This window comes from Elephas maximus, chromosome 1 (genome assembly GCF_024166365.1).
Source record: "Elephas maximus indicus isolate mEleMax1 chromosome 1, mEleMax1 primary haplotype, whole genome shotgun sequence".
Taxonomy (NCBI): Eukaryota; Metazoa; Chordata; class Mammalia; order Proboscidea; family Elephantidae; genus Elephas; species Elephas maximus.
The window spans coordinates 19,344,084-19,366,833 of NC_064819.1; the positions used below are offsets into that span (position 1 = coordinate 19,344,084).

Consider the following 22,750-nt stretch of genomic DNA (forward strand, 5'->3'; position numbering starts at 1 on the left):
GTCACGTGACTTCCTTCCCACGGAGCCCCAGCCGCCGGCCTCCCAGCAACCGGTGCGTCCCGCCTAACGACGCCGACGCATCCCGTTGGCTTAGGGTACGACACCAGCGAGGAGGTGCCCACGGTCGCGCTGCTCATTGGCTCGGGCTGCTGTCGCTCAGATGCGTTGCTAGAGCGCCCGCAGGCGGTGCAGCCGGAAGCCCCGCCCACCGGCCGCCGGGTTCGTGGCTGGCTGGCCGGAGCTGTCACTCCGGGGCAGTTTCCCTGAGGCCCGGGCTCTGCTGGGGGCGGGAGGAAGAGGGGCCGGACTGGGGCCTGACGAGCCGTCGCCGCCGCTGCCTTCGCGGCTGCTATGACCAGCGAGCTGGGCGCCCTCCGCAGCTTGGCGCAGCACTAGTCCCGGCCGTGCGCCGCCGTAGCCGTCCGGGTCCCCAGCGCGGCCGCTCCCTCGGCGCCCTCGGCTGCTCCAGCACCGCCGGCGAGGCGAGGCGGAGGCAGGATGAAGATGACAGTGGATTTCGAGGAGTGTCTGAAGGACTCGCCCCGCTTCAGGTAACCCGCGCGGCGGCAGGGCGCGGGCCCGGCGTCCCTCCGGAGCTGCCCGCCTGCCCCGGCGGAGGGGACGTGAGAACCGGCCCGGCGGGATGGGCCGAGGGCCCCGCGGTCCGCGCTTCCGACGGGGCGAGCGGCGGTTGCCACCGCTTCGGAACCGGCGAGGGCGCTGGAGCCCCCGACTGGCCCTTCCCGAGGGCGAGGCCGTGGCCGCGAGGGGGGCGTCGCCTCCTCACCCCTGTGCCGCGAGGAAAGGGGCGCCGCCGCCTCCCCGGGGCCCCCGGGGGCTGTGCGGACGCGCGCTGGCGTCTCCTTCCTCTTCGGGCTGCTCATCCTTTCCCCTTCCGCCGCGCTCCTTCTCTGTTTCCACTGCCCGGCCGCCCCTTCGGTGGGGGCGCTGTCGGGGCTCCCGCCCGCGGCGCGCTCAGTTCCTCTTTGCGGGTCCCGCTCCGGGGACCCCGGGCGAGCAGGGACGCCGGCTTCTGCCGCTGCTGTGCCCCCTGCCGGAGGGGCCCCGAAGGCGCGGGCGGAGCGTCTGCCCGGGGCCGGGGCCCGGGGCCCGGGGGCCGGGGTGGGGGTGCTCGGCCCACCCGCCTGCTGTCGCCCGGACCCATCTCGCTGCTTTTCTTTCCACTTGAGCGCTTTGAAGGGGGCGGCTGCCGAGGGGCCTGGGCTGAGAGCGGAGGACCGGGAGCGGGAGTGCGTTTCTGTTTGAGGACGGAAGTAGGAGGGCCCAGAGGATCGCCTTCGGGTTCCTCCTGCAGCAGCCTCGGCCTGGAGGGCCCCGGGTCCCGGCGGGTGCTCCCGGTGGATCCGGCACCTAAACGGACGTGGTGGCGCTCCCGCTGACAGCGGCTGCCCTTCCTTCCATGGGAGAAGTGGCGGGCGTCAGGGTGCCCAGAGTGTGTGCTGGTTCCGCGTCGGGCGTGATAAGAAACTCTTTGGAATTGTTTGGAGAATGGAGTTTTTCTAGGTTGCGTTTTACAGCGGGATGTGCAGGGCCGTCCTTAGGCCGCAAAAGACATAAGATCTGAAAACTTCCGTTAGTGACATATCTTGAAAGCGTCTTCCCTTGAGAGGTGTGTGTGTATGTGTGTCTGTCTGTCTGTCTGATCTTCAGGCCAAGTAAATTCTTACATCCTCTGCATGGGAACTATCTGTTCTCATCTTTATTACTGTTAATTTAATTTCCCACTCTCCTTTCAGTGAAAACCAAACAAAACAGTCCTAAAACTAAGAAACTGCTACTTCTGAGAGAGAATTTAAAAACACTTTTTTAAATTTGTCTTTCACTTTTGATCTTTTTTTTTTTTTTGGTGGTAATTTTATTTAGAGCTTAGAGCTATTGCTTGTAAAAAAAAAATTGGCACTTGGTTTGATTGCTGTTATTGTTATTAGTTTTTGAAACTTTTATGTTTTGCGTGAACCGAAGGACTCAGAGGAGATATAAATGGGTTGTGTAGAACCACCTTTTAGGTTAGTTTCTCAGATGGTGTGTCAGACAAAGTCATTTTTAAAGTGTACTGCTTTTTGCGAAATTTGCATTAATGTGACTCAGCGATTTATTTTTAAATGAATTAATCACAGTATTTTCCTCTTAGAGAATGTGGCTTTTTGCTCATTTTCTTTCATACTTTACATTTGATTTAAAAAAATGCAAGTTGAGAGAAGTGATTTGGAAATACTTCTAGCCACTGATGTTGGCCACAAACCATGTGATGTCTTTGTTTTTGAAATAAAAGCATCATTGAATACTTGTGAAATAAGGGGGAGAGATTCTGATTAATTGTATGGAACATTACAGTGAACTTTGTTAAACTTGAATGTAATATCTATTTTAATTAAGATTTTAGATACTTTCGAAAGAGTTGTTTCCAGTATTTCAATTATTGTTGGCTGCACATCGGGAAATCTGATGCCTTTGAGTCCATTCCAACTCATAGCAACCCTATAGGACAGAGTAGAACTGCCCTGTAGGGTTTCCAAGGCTGTAAATCTTTAAGGAAGTAGACTGCCACATCTCCCCCTCACCCCCCCAGGGTGGCTGGCCAGCTTGAACCGCCAACCTCTCAGCAGCCTAGTGCTTAACCACTGCACCACCAGGGCTCTTTGCAAATTGGGAAACTGACCTTACCCCAACCCCCCCAACCCCCTCCCACCCCCACTGTCTGCTCGTAGCAACCCTGTAGGACAGAGTAGAACATCTCCCCCTCACCCCCCCAGGGTGGCTGGCCAGCTTGAACCGCCAACCTCTCAGCAGCCTAGTGCTTAACCACTGCACCACCAGGGCTCTTTGCAAATTGGGAAACTGACCTTACCCCAACCCCCCCAACCCCCTCCCACCCCCACTGTCAGCTCGTAGCAACCCTGTAGGACAGAGTAGAACTGTGCCATAGGATTTCCAAGGAGTGACTGGTGAATTCCAACTGCTGACCTTTTGGTTAGCAACTGAGCTCTTAACTGCTGTGCCACCAGGGATCCAGCAAATTCGTAAGAGAGACCCAAAAAACTGAAATATCTTCTGTATAGTTTTGAGAGAGCTTAGGTTTGCAATAGAGGGAAGAATGCCAAGAAATAGAAGTCTCATCAATCACATTCCTCATTTTTACAGTTTTCCATAACCCTGTTACTTAGAAGCAACAATGGCGAGACTTCGTCTCATGTACTTTGGGCATGTAATCAGGAGGGACCAGCCCTTGGAGAAGGACATCATGCTTGGTAAAGTAGAGGGTTAGCAAAAAAGAGGAAGACCCTCAAAGAGATGGATTGACACAGTGGCTGCAACAGTGGGCTCCAGCATAACGATTATGAGGACGGCGCAGGACCGGGCAGTGTTTTGTTCTGTTGTACATAGGGCCGCTGTAAGTTGGAACTGGCTCGAGGGCACCTGACAACAGCAGTGTAGATTTGTATGGTATTTGAAAAAGCATTTCCAAATAGTCTTTTTATTCACTTTAAATGTATTGTGCATGTTGTGCGTGATATATTGAAACTTTCATATCAAAATAGAAAATTTGTGAGGGCTGGGCTTGTTTCTTTGGTAGTGAGGCCAAAAAAACCCACAAAAAACAAAAACTTGTACTAATGATGTAGTGTCCTGGTCTATTGTGTTGTCTTTAAATTGATTCCTCTTTAATCTTCCCTTTCAAATGATCCTGTGGCATTTAAGTTTGGCACGTAGATCTGATGGCCTTGGGTGCTGCTGAATTAATGCAAAAGGCAGATCTTGCTGAAGAAAAGTTTCCCCACCATTTAAACTTTAAAAACTAATTTTTCCTGTTAAACGGCTGAGGATAGGAGGAAGACTGGTTGAAATACAGAGAGGAGGATGTTGTGGTTACAGCAGTGTCTTCAGGAATTTGATTCAGTGGTTACTTTTACATTCTGATTAACGTTTTATTTTTATTTTTTAGATTAGAGGGCACATTTCATTGTGTAGTTTTGGCTTGCTTTTTTAGCTTTTTAAACAGTAGTTCGAAAGTAACTTAAAGGTCAAAATTTTGTTTATCTAAAAATGTATAAGAACATACATGTATCTAAATGTACTTTTTTTCCCCCCAAGTGTGAATTTTACATTTTGATCAACATTTGTTGAAGAAGTTTGAACTTTTGGGGCCTTAAATTGTATATGTAAGAGCCCTGGTATCCCAGTGGACTAAGTGCTTGGCTGCTAACTGAAAGGTCTGCGGTTCTAACCCACCACCTGCTCTGCAGGAGAAAGATGTGGCAGTCTGCTTCTGTAAAGATTGAGCCTTGGAAACTGGGGCGGGGGGGGGGGGGGCAGTTCTACTCTGCCCTGTAGGGTCACTGTGAGTCATAGTTGACTCAACGGCAGCATGTTTGTTTTTTTTTGGTTAAATTGTATGTGCATTTACTCTTTAAAATTCAATAAAATTTTAATTAAAATTGTGCTTTTCCTTTAAACATATTCTGGTTCACTCAAGAAGTGAATATTTTGTTTGAAACAAAGTTTAATGAGAGCCTTCTGAATTGTGAAAGATTTTTGCCCTAAGCAGTGGTCAAATATTAAAATGTTGGAGTTAGTGAGCCTTCAAATACTTTAGTCTTTATCTAATCCATGGAATTTTTATCCTTTAATAATGTTTATTGCACACCATCGTGAAGGTTTTTTTATTCATATATTTTATTTCAGATATAATCCTTGCCCAGAAGCTTAGGCTAAAATCTTCTTTTTTTTTTTTAAAAAAAGGTGTTTTTGGATAAAAGGTGTTAATGGGAGAAAGGCCTTAGAATAAAATGTGACTATACCTTGTTTATGCTTTGCTGTTAAGCTGGTACGAATTCTGGCTGCTTTGCCAGTTTCCCTCCCACCTGCAGAACAGATAAACTCTTAACAACTGGCTGCTTGTATGTGGAAGATACAATGGGCAAGGGATGAGAGGAAATGTGTTTTTATCTCAGAAGTGGTAAAATGGAATTATGAAGTAATTTTGTCATGAACTGAATAACAGAAGCCCTGATGTCCCTCATTGCATCTTCTCAATTCTGCGTTTAATGCAGTATCAACTTCAGTTAAAGAAAGTGCCAGGCATTATTTTAGATGCTTTTATATATGGTCTCTCATTTGTTCTTTAAAATAGCTTGTGAGGTTGAAATTATGATCCTCATTTTTCAAAAGTTTAAAAAAAAACCCAAACTGGGTATTTTGAGAGGATAATTGACTTTCTCAATGTTACAAGTGGACCTGGAAATGAATTCATCCATTTATTCTTTTATGCCAAAGGCTTTAATTGCATTAATTAAGTTTGTTTATGGTGTCGTCTGTAATGCAAAAATTAAAAAAAAACTGGCTTTTCTGTATTGCCTAGAAAGTTCTTCCCCGTCCCATTATTTTAAAATATTTTTCTATTATAGTAATTTTTAGTTTTATGTAATCCAGCTGGAGTTTAGTTTTGAGCATAGAAGATAACCTAATTTTATCTTCTTCCTAATAAAAGCCACTTACCCTAACACCTTTTTTTTTGTATGATCCATCATTTCCCCATTGATTTGCAATTCTGTATATATAATGATCCTTTCTGGATTCCATTCTTTTCCATAGCTGTGTTTGTGTGGTCTCGTCCAAATACCAATAATAAACTTTAGTCAAAATACTTTATAGTCTGTTGTGGTATTAGGGGGGGAAGTTTCCCCTTGTTACTGTTTATTCAAAAATCTATTGGCTATTCTTGAATATTTTTGTCTTTAATTTCTTCTGTTTCAGAAGACGATATGTCTTTCTATGTATTTTGGCCTTATTTATTTAGAACTTTTTATTGTGTAAAGTTTCAGTGATGATCCAACATACTTTAGATTCAGAGACACAAATTGGTTGAAAATAAAAGCATAGGAAAAGATAAACCATGCGAACAGTACTCGAAAAGAGAACTGGAGTGGCTAAATTTAATGTCACATAAAATAGATTTTAAGACAAATTGTTACTTTAGAAAAAGCACATTTGTAATGATAAAAGGGTCAATCCATCAGGAACCCATAACAATTATTAACATACGCGCTTAATAGAGCCCCAGAATACATGGGAAGCAAAAACTGACAAAGGAAGAAATAAATAATTCAACAATAATAGTTGAGATGTCAATACTTCACTTTTAGTAACGGATAGAACAACTTAGGCAGATGATCAAGGAAATAGAAGACTTGAATAACACTATGAACCAAATAGACCTAACAGACATGTATAGAACACTGTATACAACAAGAGCAGAATTTCCATTCTTCTCAAGTACACATGGAACATTTTCCAACATAGACCATATGTTAGGCCATAAAACAAGCCTTGATAAATTTATAAGAATTGACATCATACGAAATGTGTTCTATGACCACAATGGAATGAAATTAGAATTGAATAACAAGGAAAAATTTGGAAACCAAATGTGTGGAAATTAAACAACAAACTACTAGAATTCCTTGGATGGTGCAAACAGTTAAGTGCTCGACTACTAACTGAAAGGTTGGTGGTTTGAACCCAGCCAGAGGTCTGCTTTGGAAGGGTCACAGTCTTGATAACTATGGAGTGCAGTTCTACTCTGCAACACATGGGGTTGCCTTGAGTCAGAATCAACAGCAACTGGTTGGTTAAAAATAAGACATTAACTACGCACTTCTAAATAACCAGTGGGTCAAAGACAAGATCACAAGAGAAATCAGAAAATAATTTGAGGTGAATGAAAATAAAAATACAACACACCAAAGTTGTGGGATGCAGCTAAAGCAGTGCATAGAGGGAAATTTATAGCTGCAAACACCTGTATTAAAAAAAGAAGAAAAGATGTCAAATCAGCAACCTAACTTCCCACCTTAAGAAGCTAGAAACAGAGCGAACTAAACCCAAAGCAAGGAAAAGGAAGGGAATAGTAAAGATTAAAGCAAAAATAAATGAAATAGAAAAACTATAGAGAAAATCAGTGACCAAAATTTGTGTTCTTTGAATATATCAACAAAATTGACCAACCTTAAGTAGACTGACCAAAGAAAAAAGAGGAAGACTGAAATTACTAAATTCAAGAATGAAAGAGAGGATATCACTACTGGCTTTCAGAAATTAAAAGAAGTATAAGGGAATACTATAAACAATGGTATGCCAGTAAATTTCTACATAGACAAAACTACCAAAACTGACTCAAGAAGAAATAGAAAATCTGAATAAACCCACTGCCGTTGAGTTGATTCCAACTCATAGCGACCCTATAGGACAGAGTAGAACTGCCCCATAGAGTTTGCAAGGAGCACCTGGTGGATTCGAACTGCCGACCTCTTGGTTAGCAGCCGTAACACTTAACCACTATGTCGAAAATCTGAATAGATTTATGAAAAATATATTGAATTAGTAATGAAAAAGCTTTCCACAAAGAAAATTCAGGGCCAGATGGCTTTACTGATGAGTTCTACCCGTTGTTTAAAGATGAATTTACACCAGTCCTTCATAAACTCTTCCAAAAAGATACAAGAGGGGGTACAACTTCCCAACTCATTCTATGGTAGCCAGTATTACCCTAATACCAAAGCCAGACAAAGACATAATAAGAAAAGTAGACCACCGTGGGGGCTGGGGGCCACTAAGCTTCTGTTAAGGGTGATAGAAACGTTTGGAAACCATCACTTCCTGATTTCAAAACTTACTACAAAGTTTTTGTAGTCAAGACAGTGTGGTACTGGCATAAGGACAGACATAGATCAGTGGAATAGGATTGTGAGTCCAGAAATAAACCATTCCGTTTATGGTCAGTTGATTTTTGACAAGGATGCCAAGACAATTCAATGGGGAAAGAATAGTTTTTTCAACAAATGGTGCTGGGACAGCTGCATAGCCACATGTAAAAAAAAGAAATCGGACCCCTATCTCACACCATATGTAAAAATTAACTGAAAAACAGATCATAGACCTAAAATTCAGAGCTAAAGCTGTGAAACTCTTTGAACAGTAAATCTTTGTGACCTTGGAAATGGTTTCTTAGATATGGTGCCTACAAGCACAAGCAACCAAAGAAAAAATAAATTGGACTTCATCAAAATTAAAAGCTTTTGTGCTTCAAAGGACATGTATCGGGAAAGTGTAAAGACAACTCACAGAATGGGGGAAAATATTTTCAAATTATATATCTAATAAGGGATCTGTATCCAGAAAATACAAAGAACTCTACACCTCAACAATAAGAAGCCAAATAACCCAGTTAAAAATGGGCAAAGTATTTGAATAGACATTTCTCCAGAGGAGATTTTACACATGGCCAATAAGCACACAAAAAGATGTACTCAACATCATTGGTCATTAAGGAAATGCAAATCAAAACCACAGTGAGAATACCGCTTCATGCCCACTAGACCAGCTGTCACAGAATTGACTCTGACTCATGGTGACCCCATGTGTGTCAGAGTAGAACTGTACTTCGTGGGATTTTCAGTGCCCGATTTGGGGAAGCAGATCACCAGGCCTTGCTTCTGAGGTGCATGGTGGGCCCGAACTTTCAACCTTTCATTAGCAGCCAAGCGTGTTAACTATTTGCCCCACCCAGCGACTCGTACCCACTAGGATGGCTCTAATCGAAGACAGAAAATAACCAGTGTGGGTGAGAATTCGGAGGAATTGGAACCCTTGTACGTTGCTGATGGAAGTGTGAAATGGTACAGCCACTGTGAGAAACAGGTTGGCAGCCCTTCAAAAACTATGCTTCCTTCCTTTCCGTAAAATATTTGCAAACCCAGTTAACATAGGATTATCGTGTGTCCCAACCTTTCCACTCCTAGGTATACACCCAAGAGAATTGAAAATACATGCCCACACAGAAACTTGTACGTGAGTGTTCATAGCAGCATTATTCACAGTAGCCAAGAAGTGGAAACAACCTAGATGTCCACCAACGGAGGAATGGATAAATAGGAGCAGTGGTTAAGAGCTCAGCTGCTAACTAAAAGGTCGGCAGTTCAAGTACACCAGCCGCTCTTTGGAAACCCTCCGGGGCAGTTCTACTCTGTCCTACAGGGTTATTATGAGTTGGAATCGACTTGATGGCAGCAGGTTTGGTTTGATTTTATATCCATACAGTGGAACATGATGCAGCAGTAAAAAAAATGAAGTACTGACAAATGTTATAATATGTGCGCACCTTTAATAATTACGTGAAGTGAAAGATGCCAGACACAAAAGGCAGCATGTTGTATGATTCCATTTATTCGAAGTGTTGAGAATAGACAAATCCATTAGAGGCAGAGTAGATTAGCAGTTGCCAGGGCTTGGGAGGAGGGGAAGTAGGGAGTAATTGCTAATTTTCCTAGAGTTTCTTTTTGGAATGATGAAAATGTTCTGGAATTAGGTGGTGGTTTTTTTTTTTTTTGGTTGTATGACTACAGATATACTATAGATGCCACTGAATTGTATACTTTAAAATGGTGAATTTTATCTTATGTGAATTATAGCTTGATAAAACTTTTTAAAAAAGATTTGAAATGAAACATTTTCAGTTCAAATGCAAAAATAGAGTAGAAAATATATATTGAGCACCCATGTGCCTATCACTCTGCTTTAACAATGCATGAAGATCTTATTTCATTTTTTTAAAATGTATTGTGCTTTAGATGAAAGTTTGCAGCTTAAGTTTATTCCTCGTAAAAAAATTAATACACATATCATGTGACCCTAGTTGCAATCCCTGTAACGTGAAAGCACGCTCCCCCTTTCCACCCCAGGTTTCCTGTGTCCATTCAACCAGCTCCTACCCCTTTCTGCCTTCCCATCTCACCTCCGGACTGGAGCTGACCATTTAGTCTCACGTATCGACTTGAACACTCTTCACAAATATTATTTTATGTTTCATAGTCCAGTCTAATCTTTCTCTGAAGAGTTGGCTTCTGGAATGGTTTTAGTTCTGGGTTAACAGAGCCCAGGGTTCATTTCACTTTTATCCCCCACTGTCCTCATATGATTTTGAAGCAAATCTCAGACAGTATATAATTTCATTGATACATATTAATGTGTATATCTTTAAAAATACCTAAAAAATCATATGATCACCTCACGTATATCACATTGGAGCCTTGGTGGCACAGTATCTTGTTGACAGCTCGTGCTGCTAACCAGAAGGTCGGCAGTTTGAATCCACCGGTCACTCCTTGGAAACCCTGTGGGGCAGTTCTGTTCTGTCTTAAAAGGTCACTATGAGTCAGAATCGACTCAACAGCAACAGGTTTGGTTTTTATGTCACATCAGAAAAAAATAACAATAATTTTTTAATATCATCACATATTCACTTACTCAAATTTGCTTGGGAACTGTTTTGTGGCCGTTGTCATTTTAGAGGACTGTCTTTTCCCTAGCAGGTGAATTCCTTTCACCATAATCTGACTTTAGATCAGAGATCCCTGTAGATATCTGGAAAGAAAAATTATCAATCTAAGAATTTTATTTGGCAGCCGTTCATGGACTTTGATTGTTATCTTTTATATTATTGAATTTTCAGTTCAGGTTCTGTGAGTTTCTCAACTAGAAACTATGCAGATTTTGCCTTTGTGTCACTATCTTTTTCCAAACCTTTGTGGATTTTATTAACGATTCCTTTTTCTCAACTCCACTGGGAAGTAATTATAGTGGCCCTCATTGGATTTTCCCATTCCTCATTCATCTTGTGGTTTTCACATCTAGAAATGGCCGCTTGAGCGTTACCTATACGAACATACTTTTGTTTCTTGAAATATTTTAAGTAAAAATGTTTTTATCAACGAAACAACTGTACCTAGTTCAAAAAATAGTGTGACCCCTGACCACACACACACACACACACAAATGATGTATTTACACACACACACACAAATATGATGTATCTATATGGCCATTATTATTATTATTTTTTAAAGCTTCAGGTACAATTTATTGATCTCCTCTTATGGAATAGTAGCGTTTTGCACCTATGCCTTCTTCCCCTCCAAAGAATATTTTAAAAACCTCAGTAAAACAAACTAATACATGCACTTTCTTTCCCTGTATCTTTCTGATATAATTATTACCATTTGTATGTGAAATACTATTTTTTCATTGATTATGGCTATGTAAATATTATTCACAGCTGAGCTAAATAGTTTACTATGCTGGTATTCCTTGTATAATCTTTGATTTCCCTGGAGTTTATAATTCTCTCCTGTTTTGGTTTGCTAATTTCCTATGTTGTGTAACCATTCATCTCCAAACTCTGAAAGAACTGTAAGTCTCTCAGTACATTTAAACATGTCAGAATATTTACCTTTTCTTCTTCCTGCTCTAGCCTGGACTGGTTGCTCTCAATGCCTCTGCACTTAAAAAAAAAAAAAAAATTATTTTTGTTATGGAAAATTATATACAGATTAAACAGAATAATATTAACCTACCTTCATTACACAGCTTCAACATGTATCAACATTTTACTGTTCTTGCTTTATCTCTATTTCTATGCACTCCCCTCTCTCTCATTATTGCTATTCGTGGCTCTTTTTTCTTAGGTAAAATGTACATACATTGAAATGCACAGTGCTACTTTTGTGTGCAACATACACTTCTCTGACCCTATGGAATATTTCTGTCTCCCCAGGATGCTCCCCTCCACCTCCCAAAGGCAACCACCATTCTGATTCTTTTTAAATGTAGATTAGTTTTAGCATTTGGGGGAACATTACATAAATAGAATCATGCAATTCTGTTTATAGAATAAATAATTATTCTCAATATTTTGGTACTTGCCCTCAGCATTTTGCCTATGAGATTTATCCATGTTCTTCTGTGTATAGTTCATTTTTATGGCTGTGTAGTATTCCTTTGTATGAATGCATATACTGTAACTTGTTTATCCATTCTCCTATTCGTGGACGTTTAGATTGTTCCCATTGTTTGACATATTGTGAACAAAGTTTTCACGAACATTCTCATACAGCTCTTTTTGTTATAATCGTAGGTTTTCATTTCTCTAGGATAAATACCTAGGAGTCGAATTCTGGATCAAAGGGTAGATATATTTTTCACTCTATAAGAAACTGCCAAAGAGATTTACCATTTATATATCTGTCAGCAATATTTGCTCCACATCTCACCAACGTCTGGTAATATCACTTTTTGATCTTACCCATTGTGTGGTGTATAGTGGTTTCTTAGTGTGGTTTTTTTTTTTTTTTTTTTAAGAGTTTCTTTTTATTTCTGGTATTCTGAAATTTCATTATGGTATGCCTTCGTGAGCATCTTTTTTATTCATTGTCTTGGACATCTTCTTGTCAATCTGCAAACTCATGTTTTTTAGTCCTGAGGGATCTTTTGTTATTTCTCTGATAATTTCTGTGCCTCTGTTTTTTTCTCCCCTGGAGTTTATATTATTTTTATTTTCACCTTTTGGATTAATCCCTTAATTTGCTTTTTTCCTCTCATTTCCCGTTTCTTTGCCTTAATTAGTCTACTTTCTAGATGATTTATCCAATTTATTTCCCAACCCTAGTTTCTAAAAGTTTTTTTTTCGTTCTCTGAATATTCCTTTAGTATTAACTCATTATTATTTTAAGAGCTTCCCTTCTCCGAAGAAATTATTTATTCTTTAAACATATTTTCCTCCTCTCTGAGTTATTTCTTTTTTTCCTACAAGTCCTCCTCTTTTTTGTTGTTTGTTTCAGTCTCTCGTTTTTTTAGAAACCAGAAGCCAAACCCATTGCCGTGGAGTAAATTCTAACTCATAGTGACCCTATAGGACAGAGTAGAACTGCCCCATAGAGTTTCCAAGGCTTTTATCTTTAGGGGAGCAGACTGCCACATCTTTCTCCTGTGGAGCAGCTGGTGGGTTCCAACCACCGACCTTTTGGTTAGCAGCCCAGCACTTAACCACTGCACCAGCAGGGCTCCTTTTTGACGTTTCCTTTAAATGTTTCTGTTGATCCTTGGCTTTCTGCTCATATCAGAGAATGAGGTACTTAAACGCTTACTGAAAATATGGTTTGCATGGGCGCAGGGTTTGCTGACTGGTGGGTTTCACTAATGGGTAACATTTTCATTGGAACCACTCTGAAATATCAGTTATCTTTAGGTCTTTTCTCGTGTTCACCTGGTGGATTTCCTTGAAGAGCCGTTCTTCTGCCTGGTGGATGTAAGCTTGTGCCTGCTTCTGGGAGCTGAGGTAGGGAAGAGGGCTGGAGAAGGAACTGTGGGGCAGGGGGTTCTCACTATGCTGACTTTTACTCAGTCCCCTTATTTTCATTTTGTAAACCTTTCCAGAAAATAAAGCTCTCATCTTTTGTCAGGGTCAGGATGGGGTGGAGTGAGGATCCGGAACAGTCTAATTCCTCCTTGTAAATACAGGCCTTCAGCCAAATCCTCCTTTTTTCACCCGATCCCCCCCACCCCCCATCCGTGTATTTAGTGATATATGATGTCTTTATGCATTTAACGTTCTTGGAGTTCTGTTTTGTGAATCTTTTTGCTTTGATGTACACTTTGTAGACTTAGATTTTGGTTTTCTCGGGTCTAAGTGAGTTACCATTCTTTTATCTGCCTTTCCGTTTCCAAAATTATGTTGCTGCTGTTATCTCTTCTGTTCTTTGTCCTTGTAGATTAATTTTTTTTCCCATTTCTTTACTGTCATTTTAGCTGGATTTCTATAGAATATGGAGAAATGGAGAAAATCAATTTGTGATGTTTAACTGTGCAATCTTGATAGGCAAACCATAACTTATGCCACAAAACACTCTTTCAGGGTAATGAATATGGACCAAGTATGTAGGCCCTGGAGACAAATTGCCTCTTTGACTCCTGTCTTTCCCACTTAGTGTTTGTAATGCCTTGAGCAGGTGTATTACATTCCCTCAGGCTCAGTGAATGGAAGCAATACTACCTTATTGAGAATTCCAAATAACTTTCACAGAGCTTGGGGTAGGGAATATCAACTTAGTAATGCTAATTCCCCTTCCTCTTTCTCTTATATATTTAAAGAGACACTTGGAGGATCCATTGAGGGATACTGGCTTTAGCATTGGAAATAAACTATTGGTTGGAAGCATCTTAGAATACACGAGGAAAATAAGGTACAATGAAAGAAGTTAGACATATTTTTGTAGATATGAAAATATATATGGTGATGAAACAGTAAAAGTAGATGGACAATTTTCACTTAACTTTGTAGAAGGAGAACAGTAAAGTTCTCCCAAAAGGGCCATATGTAGATTTTATGTTGAGTATTTAAAAAGATGAAGTCAGCGAAAGAAGAAGAGAAGAAAGAAAAAAAAAAGAATGAGGAAACAGTGCTTAAATATTTAAATCTGAAATGATGTTGGAGCAAAGGGTAAGTGAGCTGAGAGGCCATGAAAGAGGACTACTATGAAAAAATGTGTGCACTTACTTGAACTTAGATGAAGCCTATTTCCATCGAATTGTATCTAGAAGCATCTGAAGGTTAGCTGGATAGAGAGCTGTGTGAGTTAAAAGTCCAGAAAGAATTTGGTAAATGAATATATCACTGTTCTTTATTCAGAATGAAGAAAATCTCACAGAAGGAGTTGACTTGATTGTAATCTTGTTGTAACTTGTACGAGAAATAAATCAGGGCTCTTAATTCAAATATGATCAGTTTTTCCACTTAAACTTTTTACATTTTCTGTGATGCCACAGCCATACTGAAATGTAAACACAAAACTCTTTACTACTTAAAAAAATACAGTCCAGTGGTGAAGTGTAAACCAGTTAATTGAAAGGAGATAGTAGAGAGGCCCTGGGGTGATTAGTATTCAGGATTTAGCTTTAATGCTGTATGTGTTTTAGAGTTACTTTTGGACAAACTTTGAGTAGAGTGTGTATAATGTTTTTATTGATTCAGACAGAATTAAAGTTGGTGAGCCTAACCAGTTGGATTTTTCTAGTTCTAGCCAGAGACGTGTTTATTTTTAAGTAAACAGAACTTTTCCTGTTGATCTTTTTCTTTCTTTTCAATGGCTTGTAACTTGTTGCTATGCTGTCTTACTTTGCTTTCCCGATTTCTGCTCATTGAGAGCTTCAGAGTAAATTAGAAATTCATCCCTCTAGATTTTTGAATCAAACTATTTAAACTAATATAATATTATTACTACTACTACTACAGATAAAGAGACTAGGTTTTATTGGTTATTTTCAGGTAATATTTTTATATGCATAAAACAAGCTAAGAAAATTCTCAAGACATCTACCATTTAATCCAGGATAATGGCCCCATCTCAAGGTGAGCTGATTAGCAACCTTAACTCCACCTGCACCCTTAATTCCCTTTGTCCTGTAACCTAACATTCAGAGGTTCTGGGAATTAGGATGTGGATATCTTTGATGGGCAGGTCATTATTCTCTCTACCTCAGTCCACCCTTTGACCCCCAAAGATTCACTACTGTTACAACTGCAAAATGTATTTGCTTCATCCCACCAGTCCCCCAAAATTTCAACTCATCTGAATTGCAGTATTGGCAAAATTCTAGTCTGTGTTCATTAGCTTACACATTATCTGCATACAATCATAATGTAAATTTTTGGTAGTTTTGGTATTTTTATTGAACAGTATGCTGCACATTTTCAGTATTGTTAGGAAGATTTTTAAAAAGTGGTTGCATCATACGCCCTATCAAGATATTATGCCATAACATTTATTCCTTACTCCTGTTTTGTGCATTTTGGTCCTGATCAACTTTGTTTTGGGGATTGTAGATAATATGAATCAGCTGACATTCTCGTGACATTTACTGTTTTGGAGAGTGTAGTGGAGTTATCTTGTAGAATGTTCCACATTCTGAATTTGTCAGATGGTTTTCTCTGGGCAGGTTCATTTTAAACATTTTTGTTAAGATGCTCGTAGATGGTGGTGTATCGTCTCCTTCAGGAGGCCTGTGATGTTTGTTTCCTTGTTGGCAATGCTAAGTTTGGTTGGTGAGTCATGGAACGCGGGTGGTTATAGATCAAAGACCCTGAGGTGGGAAGGAGCTTGATCTTCAAGGAACAGAAAGAAGACTAATGTGGCCTGAGCAGAGTGAACAAGAAGAATGGTAGGAGATGAGATCAGGGATCAGATTTTGTTGGGCCTTGTAAGTCATCTATAGCAAGTTTGAATTTTATGATTCAAGCAATAAGAAGCCATTAGAAAGCTCTTAGCACTGGTGGGAAATGATAAAGTTTATATTTTAAAAATATTTTGACTGCTGTTTGGAAAACGGATTGTAGAGAGGGGGAAGAGTGTATTCAGGGAGGCCAGTAAGGAAGCCACTCTAGGAAGCTGGTCATCAGGGTAGACGAGGCAAGAGATGACTGAGCAGGTAGTGGAGATAAGTTTTAGGATAGAACCAACAAGATTTGCTATTGATTATTTATAGAGAAAAAAAGAATCAAGAATGACATTTTGGCTTTAACAGCTGGATGGGTGGAGATACTTTTTACTGATATGGGAAGGCAAGGGAAGAACAGTTTTTTTTTTTTTTTTGGAAAAAACCTGAGAGTTCTATTTTCGTACTTGTCCAGTTTGAGATACCTAGTAGATGCCCAAGGGAGCTGTTAAGTAGGATTGGCATGTCTGTGCAACCTTTTGTAATTTTACCCTATAATCTGATATGATCTGTCCTATACTCCTTTTTAGATTATAATCTCTTTGTGGACAGTATCCCTTGACACTTCAGCACAATTCTTGCACACAATAATTATGCAGTCTTTTAATGCCAAGTATTACTTTCTTAAAATAGTTATACATTCTCCATTTTCACATAAGAAATCCTAACTTTTATTTCAGAAACTTGCTATTATTGCAGTATTGATAAATTGCAAAACTGTAAGTAATACATGATAGCTGCCTGGGATGCTATGAGTTGTAACTTGATAGCAAACAATGACAAGAGGACTTGCTTAAAATTTCTTTTTTTTTTTTTCCCTAAATTTTATCTATTTTGTTGTTGTTGAGAATATACACAGCAAAACATACACTAATTCAACACTTTCTATTTGTACAGTTTAGTGACATGGGTTACATTCTTCGAGTTGTGTAACCATTCCCACCCTCTTTTTCTGAGTTGCTCCTTCCCCATTAACATAAACTCACTGCCCCTAAGGTTCCTATCTAATCTTTCCAGTTGCTGTTGTCAACCATATAGATAGTTCTTAAAAGAGCACAGTGCACAAGGCACACATTTTATACTAGTTAAGCTAAACTGTTTTATGGTTTAAAGAAGACTTCAGGGGATATTTTTGGTTTAAGGTTTAAAGGTTACCTCAGGGCAATAGTTTCAGGGGCTCGTCCACCCTCTATAGCTCCAGAAACTCTAGAGTCCGTGAGAATTTGAAATTCTTTGTTTCATTTTCCCGTTTTTAATCAGGATTCTTTTGTGGAGTCTTTGATCAAAATATGTAGTAATGGTAGCTGGCCGCCATCCAGTTCTTGAGGCTTCATGGCAAAGGAGGCAATCGTTCAAAGAGGCAGTTGGCCACACATTCCATATTCTCCTCCTATTCCTGACTCTACTTTTCTCTGTTGCTCCAGGGGAATAGAGATCAATTGTTGAGCCTTGGATGGCTGCCCACAAGCTTTTAAGACCCAAGGCACTACACAATTAACTAGGAGACAGAAGTACTGAAGACATTATCAGGCCAATTAACTGGGACGTCCCATGAAACCATGACCCTAAACCTCCAAACCAAGGAACCAAATCCCATGAGGTGTTTGCTTGTACATAAGCAGCCCCAGCAGTTACTCTGTATTTTTGTCATTGTTATAAATATATCTATCACTGAAATTTCTTATACAAAGTAATAAAGTCAAATAAAAATCCTTAAGTTCTCTTGGGTAGTTGTCATAGTTCTCGAGATATTCTATGACCTAGTCCATTTCTAGGCTATCAGAATATTTATATATGGGGCTTCTAAGGAAGTATTATCATTTCACAAACATTTTGACAAACTGGAATATTCAGAGAGTTAATGATTGTTGCAGTTATATAGAAAAGTTTAAGAGCATGTCTCTTACATTCTGTCCCCTTGATAAACTCTTAGAAATTTTTTAGTTGACTGTCTACTTAGAAAATATAAGAGTCTTTTTTCAAACTGTTGTTCTGCACTACTTGAATCAGAATGAGATATTTGAAAGAGATATAATGTAACTAAGTCTCCTTCAGTGATTTTAAAAGAGTTGTTCCTAAATGCTTTTAGCAACTGCAAGATGGTTGGAATAGCGTGTGTTTCCAAGGTGACCTTTGAAGCAAATATTTATTTGGAACTATATAATCTAAAAAAGCAGACTTTTACCTCAAATCATGTTCTGGTAATTTATTACTATTAATAACCAATCTAAAATTTAGTGACTTAAAACAGCCATTTTATTTTACGCATGATTTCATGGGTCAGGAATTAGGAAAGGGCTTAGCTAGGTGGTTCATCTCTGATCCATATTATGACAGCTGGGGTGGCTGAGCCTGGAAGATCCTTCCAAAATGGCTTCTTCATTCCCATGATGCCCTGGTGTTCTTTGGCCTCTGTCTCCTCTCTCACATAGCGTTTCATCCTTCAGGGCCTTTCCGTGTGTCTTGGGCTTCTCACACATGTTGGTGTAAGGGTAAGTTTACTTATGTGTCACCTTTTTTCTAAGAGGCAGGAAGCTGAAGCCACCAGATCAGTTAAGGGCTATGTCTGGAACAGACACCGCCTTAATTCCAGTCTATTCTTTTGGTCAGTGTAGGCACAGGGGTCCCCTAGATTCAGGGGGGTAGAGAAATAGACTCCACATCTTGATGGGAAAGTGGCAAGGTCACATTGCAGACTAGCACGTGGAATGTGAGGCATTTTTGTGACTGTCTTTGGAAAATGAAATACGCAACAAATGGTGGCTAAAAGCCCTTTGGCGGTCATGATGAGGAAAATTTTTAAGGTGCAGTAAGATTGTATATCTAAAGCTGCAGTGAGCTATTTTGTCTCTCAGAGTGGCAATTTTAAGAGTTCCCAGTGTTGGGGAGGTACAGAGCAACAGTCATCATAATATTCTTGGAACCAAAAGTATGGTTTGTTTGGTAGAGAGCTTTTTTGAAGAACAAAGTAGTAAAATGTCTTGGCATTTGAAAATACATATGCATTCTTTGATTCAGACTCTCTTCTAGATATTCCTCCTAAGGAATAATAGGACAAGTATGCAGTTATATGAACAAGGATATACATCAGAGCATGGTTTACATATAGGAAACATTGTACAAAACAACAACTATTAAGTGGTGAAGGAGGGACTTGAACTCTGGCAATTAAACTAGAATCTTAACTAGCATTTTAACTAGAATCTAAGCCAAACTATGGCCCACTACCTGTTTCTTTGTGGCCCATAAACAGGGCCAGATTCCTGGGTGTGTGATCTGTGTAGTTGTTCACGGTCCCACCCTCAAAAGGGCCTCCTACTTGTTTTAATGCTCTGCCATCACTGTATTCAAATTCTTAATAATTTTTAAACAAGGAATCTCAGGTTTTCTTTTTGCCCTAGTCTGCACAAATTACGCTGGCATTTTTACCTGTGAGCCAACATCTTATCACTGGTAAACAAAAAGTTTTGTTTGCAGTAATCAGTGCTATCAGTAAAAAAGGGTGCCTTGGTGGTGCAGGAGTTAAAGCACTCGACTGCTAACTGAAAGGTTGGTGGTTCAAAACCACCAGTGGCTCCACGGGAGAAAGATGTGGCAATCTGCTTCCATAAAGATTTACAGCCTTGGGTGCTCACTTTGGTAGCACATGCGCTAAAACTGGAATGATATGGAGAAGATCAGCATGGCCTCTGTGCAAGGAGGACGTGAAAATTGGTGAAACATTCCATATTTTTTCAGAGTGCAAAATGATTTGGAACGTAAAGAATTTCTTTGGATTGAGTTCCATGAAAGTTGTCACTGACCTATGTTCCTGAACTATGAACCATAACTATGTGGGCTAAGGAATAGTTTCTCATTGGTAAATAAACAATTAGCAAAAAAAAAAAAGGTTTATAGCCTTGGAAACCCTGTGGGGTCACTATGACGCTATGACTCAGAGTCGAGTTGCTGGCACTGGGTTTGAGTATTTTTGGGGGGACACTATTGGAAACCCTGGTGGTGTAGTGTTTAAGTGCTACGGCTGCTAACCAAGAGGTCGGCAGTTTGAATCCACCAGGTGCTCCTTGGAAACTCTGTTGGGCAGTTGCACTCTGTACTATAGGGTTGCTATGAGTCGGAATTGACTCGACGGCACAGGGTTTTTTCACAGGGTGTCAGTGAAAAAGCAAACATATCAGGAGGAGAGGGAGGTAACACAGTCTTCCCCTTTCCCCACACAGCTTTTTGTTTTAAAAAGCGTTTTAAGGATTGTGCAATGAATACCTATCTTAGCTTACGTGGATTTGCCAATTGTTAATATTTTGGTACATTTACTTTATATCTATATCTATGTCTATAGGTATATATCTCTATGTACATGCACACATACATGTATATATACCCACAGCATGTACATTATTTCCAGAATCATTTGAAAGTTCAGCATGCGTCACCTAAAAACAAAGACGTTCTCCTACATAACCACATTTATAACATTAACAGCAATGGCACATTCAGATTTTCACAATTGTGCCATTATAACAGATACCCCAAATGTCTATTATAACAACTCCTCCCTCCCTCCCCGCCAGATTGAGGATCCAGTCTAGGTTCATTCAGTAGGTTGCTTTTTCATTACCTTTAGCTATGTGTATATTCGTGATTTTTTACTCGGTTATCTCTCACTGGGGTGATTTAACCGTTAAGAAAATTCTGGATTATTATGGAGCTAGAAGAGATCTCAGTCACATCTGACACCTTGATTTGGGAAAGGGCCAAGTCATGCAAGATTTTGTGTCGTGTTAAGGATTTTGGTGCATTGTTATAGTAAAACCAAAAACCAAACCTATTGCCATCGAGTCGATTCTAACTCATAGCGACCCCATAGGACAGAGTAGAAGTGCCCATAGTGTTTCCGAGGCTATAAATCTTTCTAGAAGCAGACTGCGACATCTTTCTCCCAAATGTCATAGAAACAGTGGGAAATTCTCAAAGAGATGCAACATATTCAAATTTGCACAGTACAGGCAGCATTAACTTTTGAGGCAAAATATTCTAGTGTGTCACAATTTGGAACAACTGTAAAAAAGACTTTTTTTTTAGCTGAAGATGGAATATAAGTCATAATTTATTTTTGTATATTACAAGCTACAGTATATATTTTTAGCCTTTTTAATCTTTTTTTATGGCAAGAGTATATTACAGCATGGCTACAGTAAGTAAAATCATAAAGGGATTGGAAATTGTTTTGGCAAATTTTCCTATTGAAAAACCAGAACACGTAGTTTTAGGATTCCATTTCTATTTAGTTGTGTCATTTTCTGTAAAGATAGTGTAACTGAAATAAGGCTTGCTGTGACTGAATTATTTAAAAGAAGAAAGGGGTTGCTTCCCTCATTTGAGCCACTTCTGGCACTAAAATGTTGACTTTGATGATCAAGTGGGGCCTTCAGGGTGAGGAATCTGTAATACAGTCTTGGGGTATTCCTTAAAACAGGGCTTTATGAATGGGTTGAGAATAGTTAAGGGCACACTTGGAATGGGGCACTGCTTTCTCTTTATACCTAAAAATCAGCCCCTTTCTGCATGGCATTCGGTGCATTCCAGGATCACTCTCTTGACTCTTCCTGCTATGACTGTTGCTGCCAGTAAGTTGGCCTTGTCTCATGGCATCCTCATGCGAGGTGGTAGGAAACACTTCCAGTCTTGTCTGTCCCCATGATCGGTTATGGATTAGACTGTTGGGATCCATAGAGTTCTCACTGACTGATTTCTGGAAGTAGGTCACCAAGCCTTTCTTCCTAGTCTGTCTTAGCTCTGGGAGTTCGGCATCATTGCAACATGCACACCTCCGCTGACAGACAGGTGGTGGCTTCACGTGAGGTTCATTACCTGGGAATCGAACCCTTGTCTGCATGAAAGGTGAGAATTCTACCTCTGAACTGCCAGTGCCTTTGCTGAGTTCACCATGGAGCAGGTGATAGTTCTTTTTTTTTTTTTTCTTAAATTGTACTTTAGGTGAAACTTTACATCTCAAGTTAATCTCTCGTATAAAATTTTATACACATATTGTCATGTGACCCTAGTTGCAATCCTTACAATGTGACAGGACACTCCTTTCTATCCCGTGTTTCCCATGTCCATCCTGTCAGTTCCTGTCCCTTCCTGTCTTTTCATCCTGCCTCTGGACAGGAGCTGCCCGTTTGGTCTCGCACATCTACTTGAACTAAGAAGCACACTCTTTACAAGTTTTATAGTCTCATCTAATCTTTGTGTGAAGAGTGGTCCTTTGGAACGGTTTTAGTTCTGGGTTAACAGAGAGTCCAGAGGCCTTGTCTTCCGGGGTCCTCCAGTCTTAGACCATTAAGTCTGGTCTTTTTATGTGAATTTGAATTCTGTTCCACACTTTTCTCCCACTCCGTCAGGGACTGTCTGTTGTGTTTCCTGTCAGGGCGGTCATTGGTTGTAGTGGGGCACCATCTAGCTCTTTGGTCTCAGGCTGATGGAGCCCCTGGTTTATGTGGCCGTTTTGTCTCTTGGGCTAATATTTTCCTTGTGTCTTTGGCGGTCTTCGTTCTTCTTTGCTCCAAGTGGGTTGTGACCAACTGATGCATCTTAGATGGCCGCTCACTAGCTTTTAAGACCTCAG

General features: G+C 40.2%; 1 protein-coding gene and 1 non-coding gene across 3 annotated transcripts in view; both read left to right on the forward strand.

Moving 5' to 3' along the window:
* The first annotated feature begins 283 nt into the window (after positions 1-283).
* Positions 284-22,750, forward strand: part of ACAP2 (ArfGAP with coiled-coil, ankyrin repeat and PH domains 2) — a 152,271-nt gene continuing 129,804 nt past the window's right edge. The window contains exon 1 of one of the 2 annotated variants that reach the window (XR_007516713.1): positions 284-551. Coding sequence is in view for 1 of the 2 variants with exons in the window: in XM_049879864.1 (XP_049735821.1) it covers positions 499-551 (53 nt within the window). In the remaining variant the exon portion in view is untranslated. The remainder of the gene's footprint in view (positions 552-22,750) is intronic. The other variant, XM_049879864.1, reaches the window with a different exon arrangement.
* On the forward strand, positions 19,750-19,856 carry LOC126058270 (U6 spliceosomal RNA). Its single transcript, XR_007513162.1, has one exon. It is a non-coding gene; the product is annotated as a U6 spliceosomal RNA (small nuclear RNA).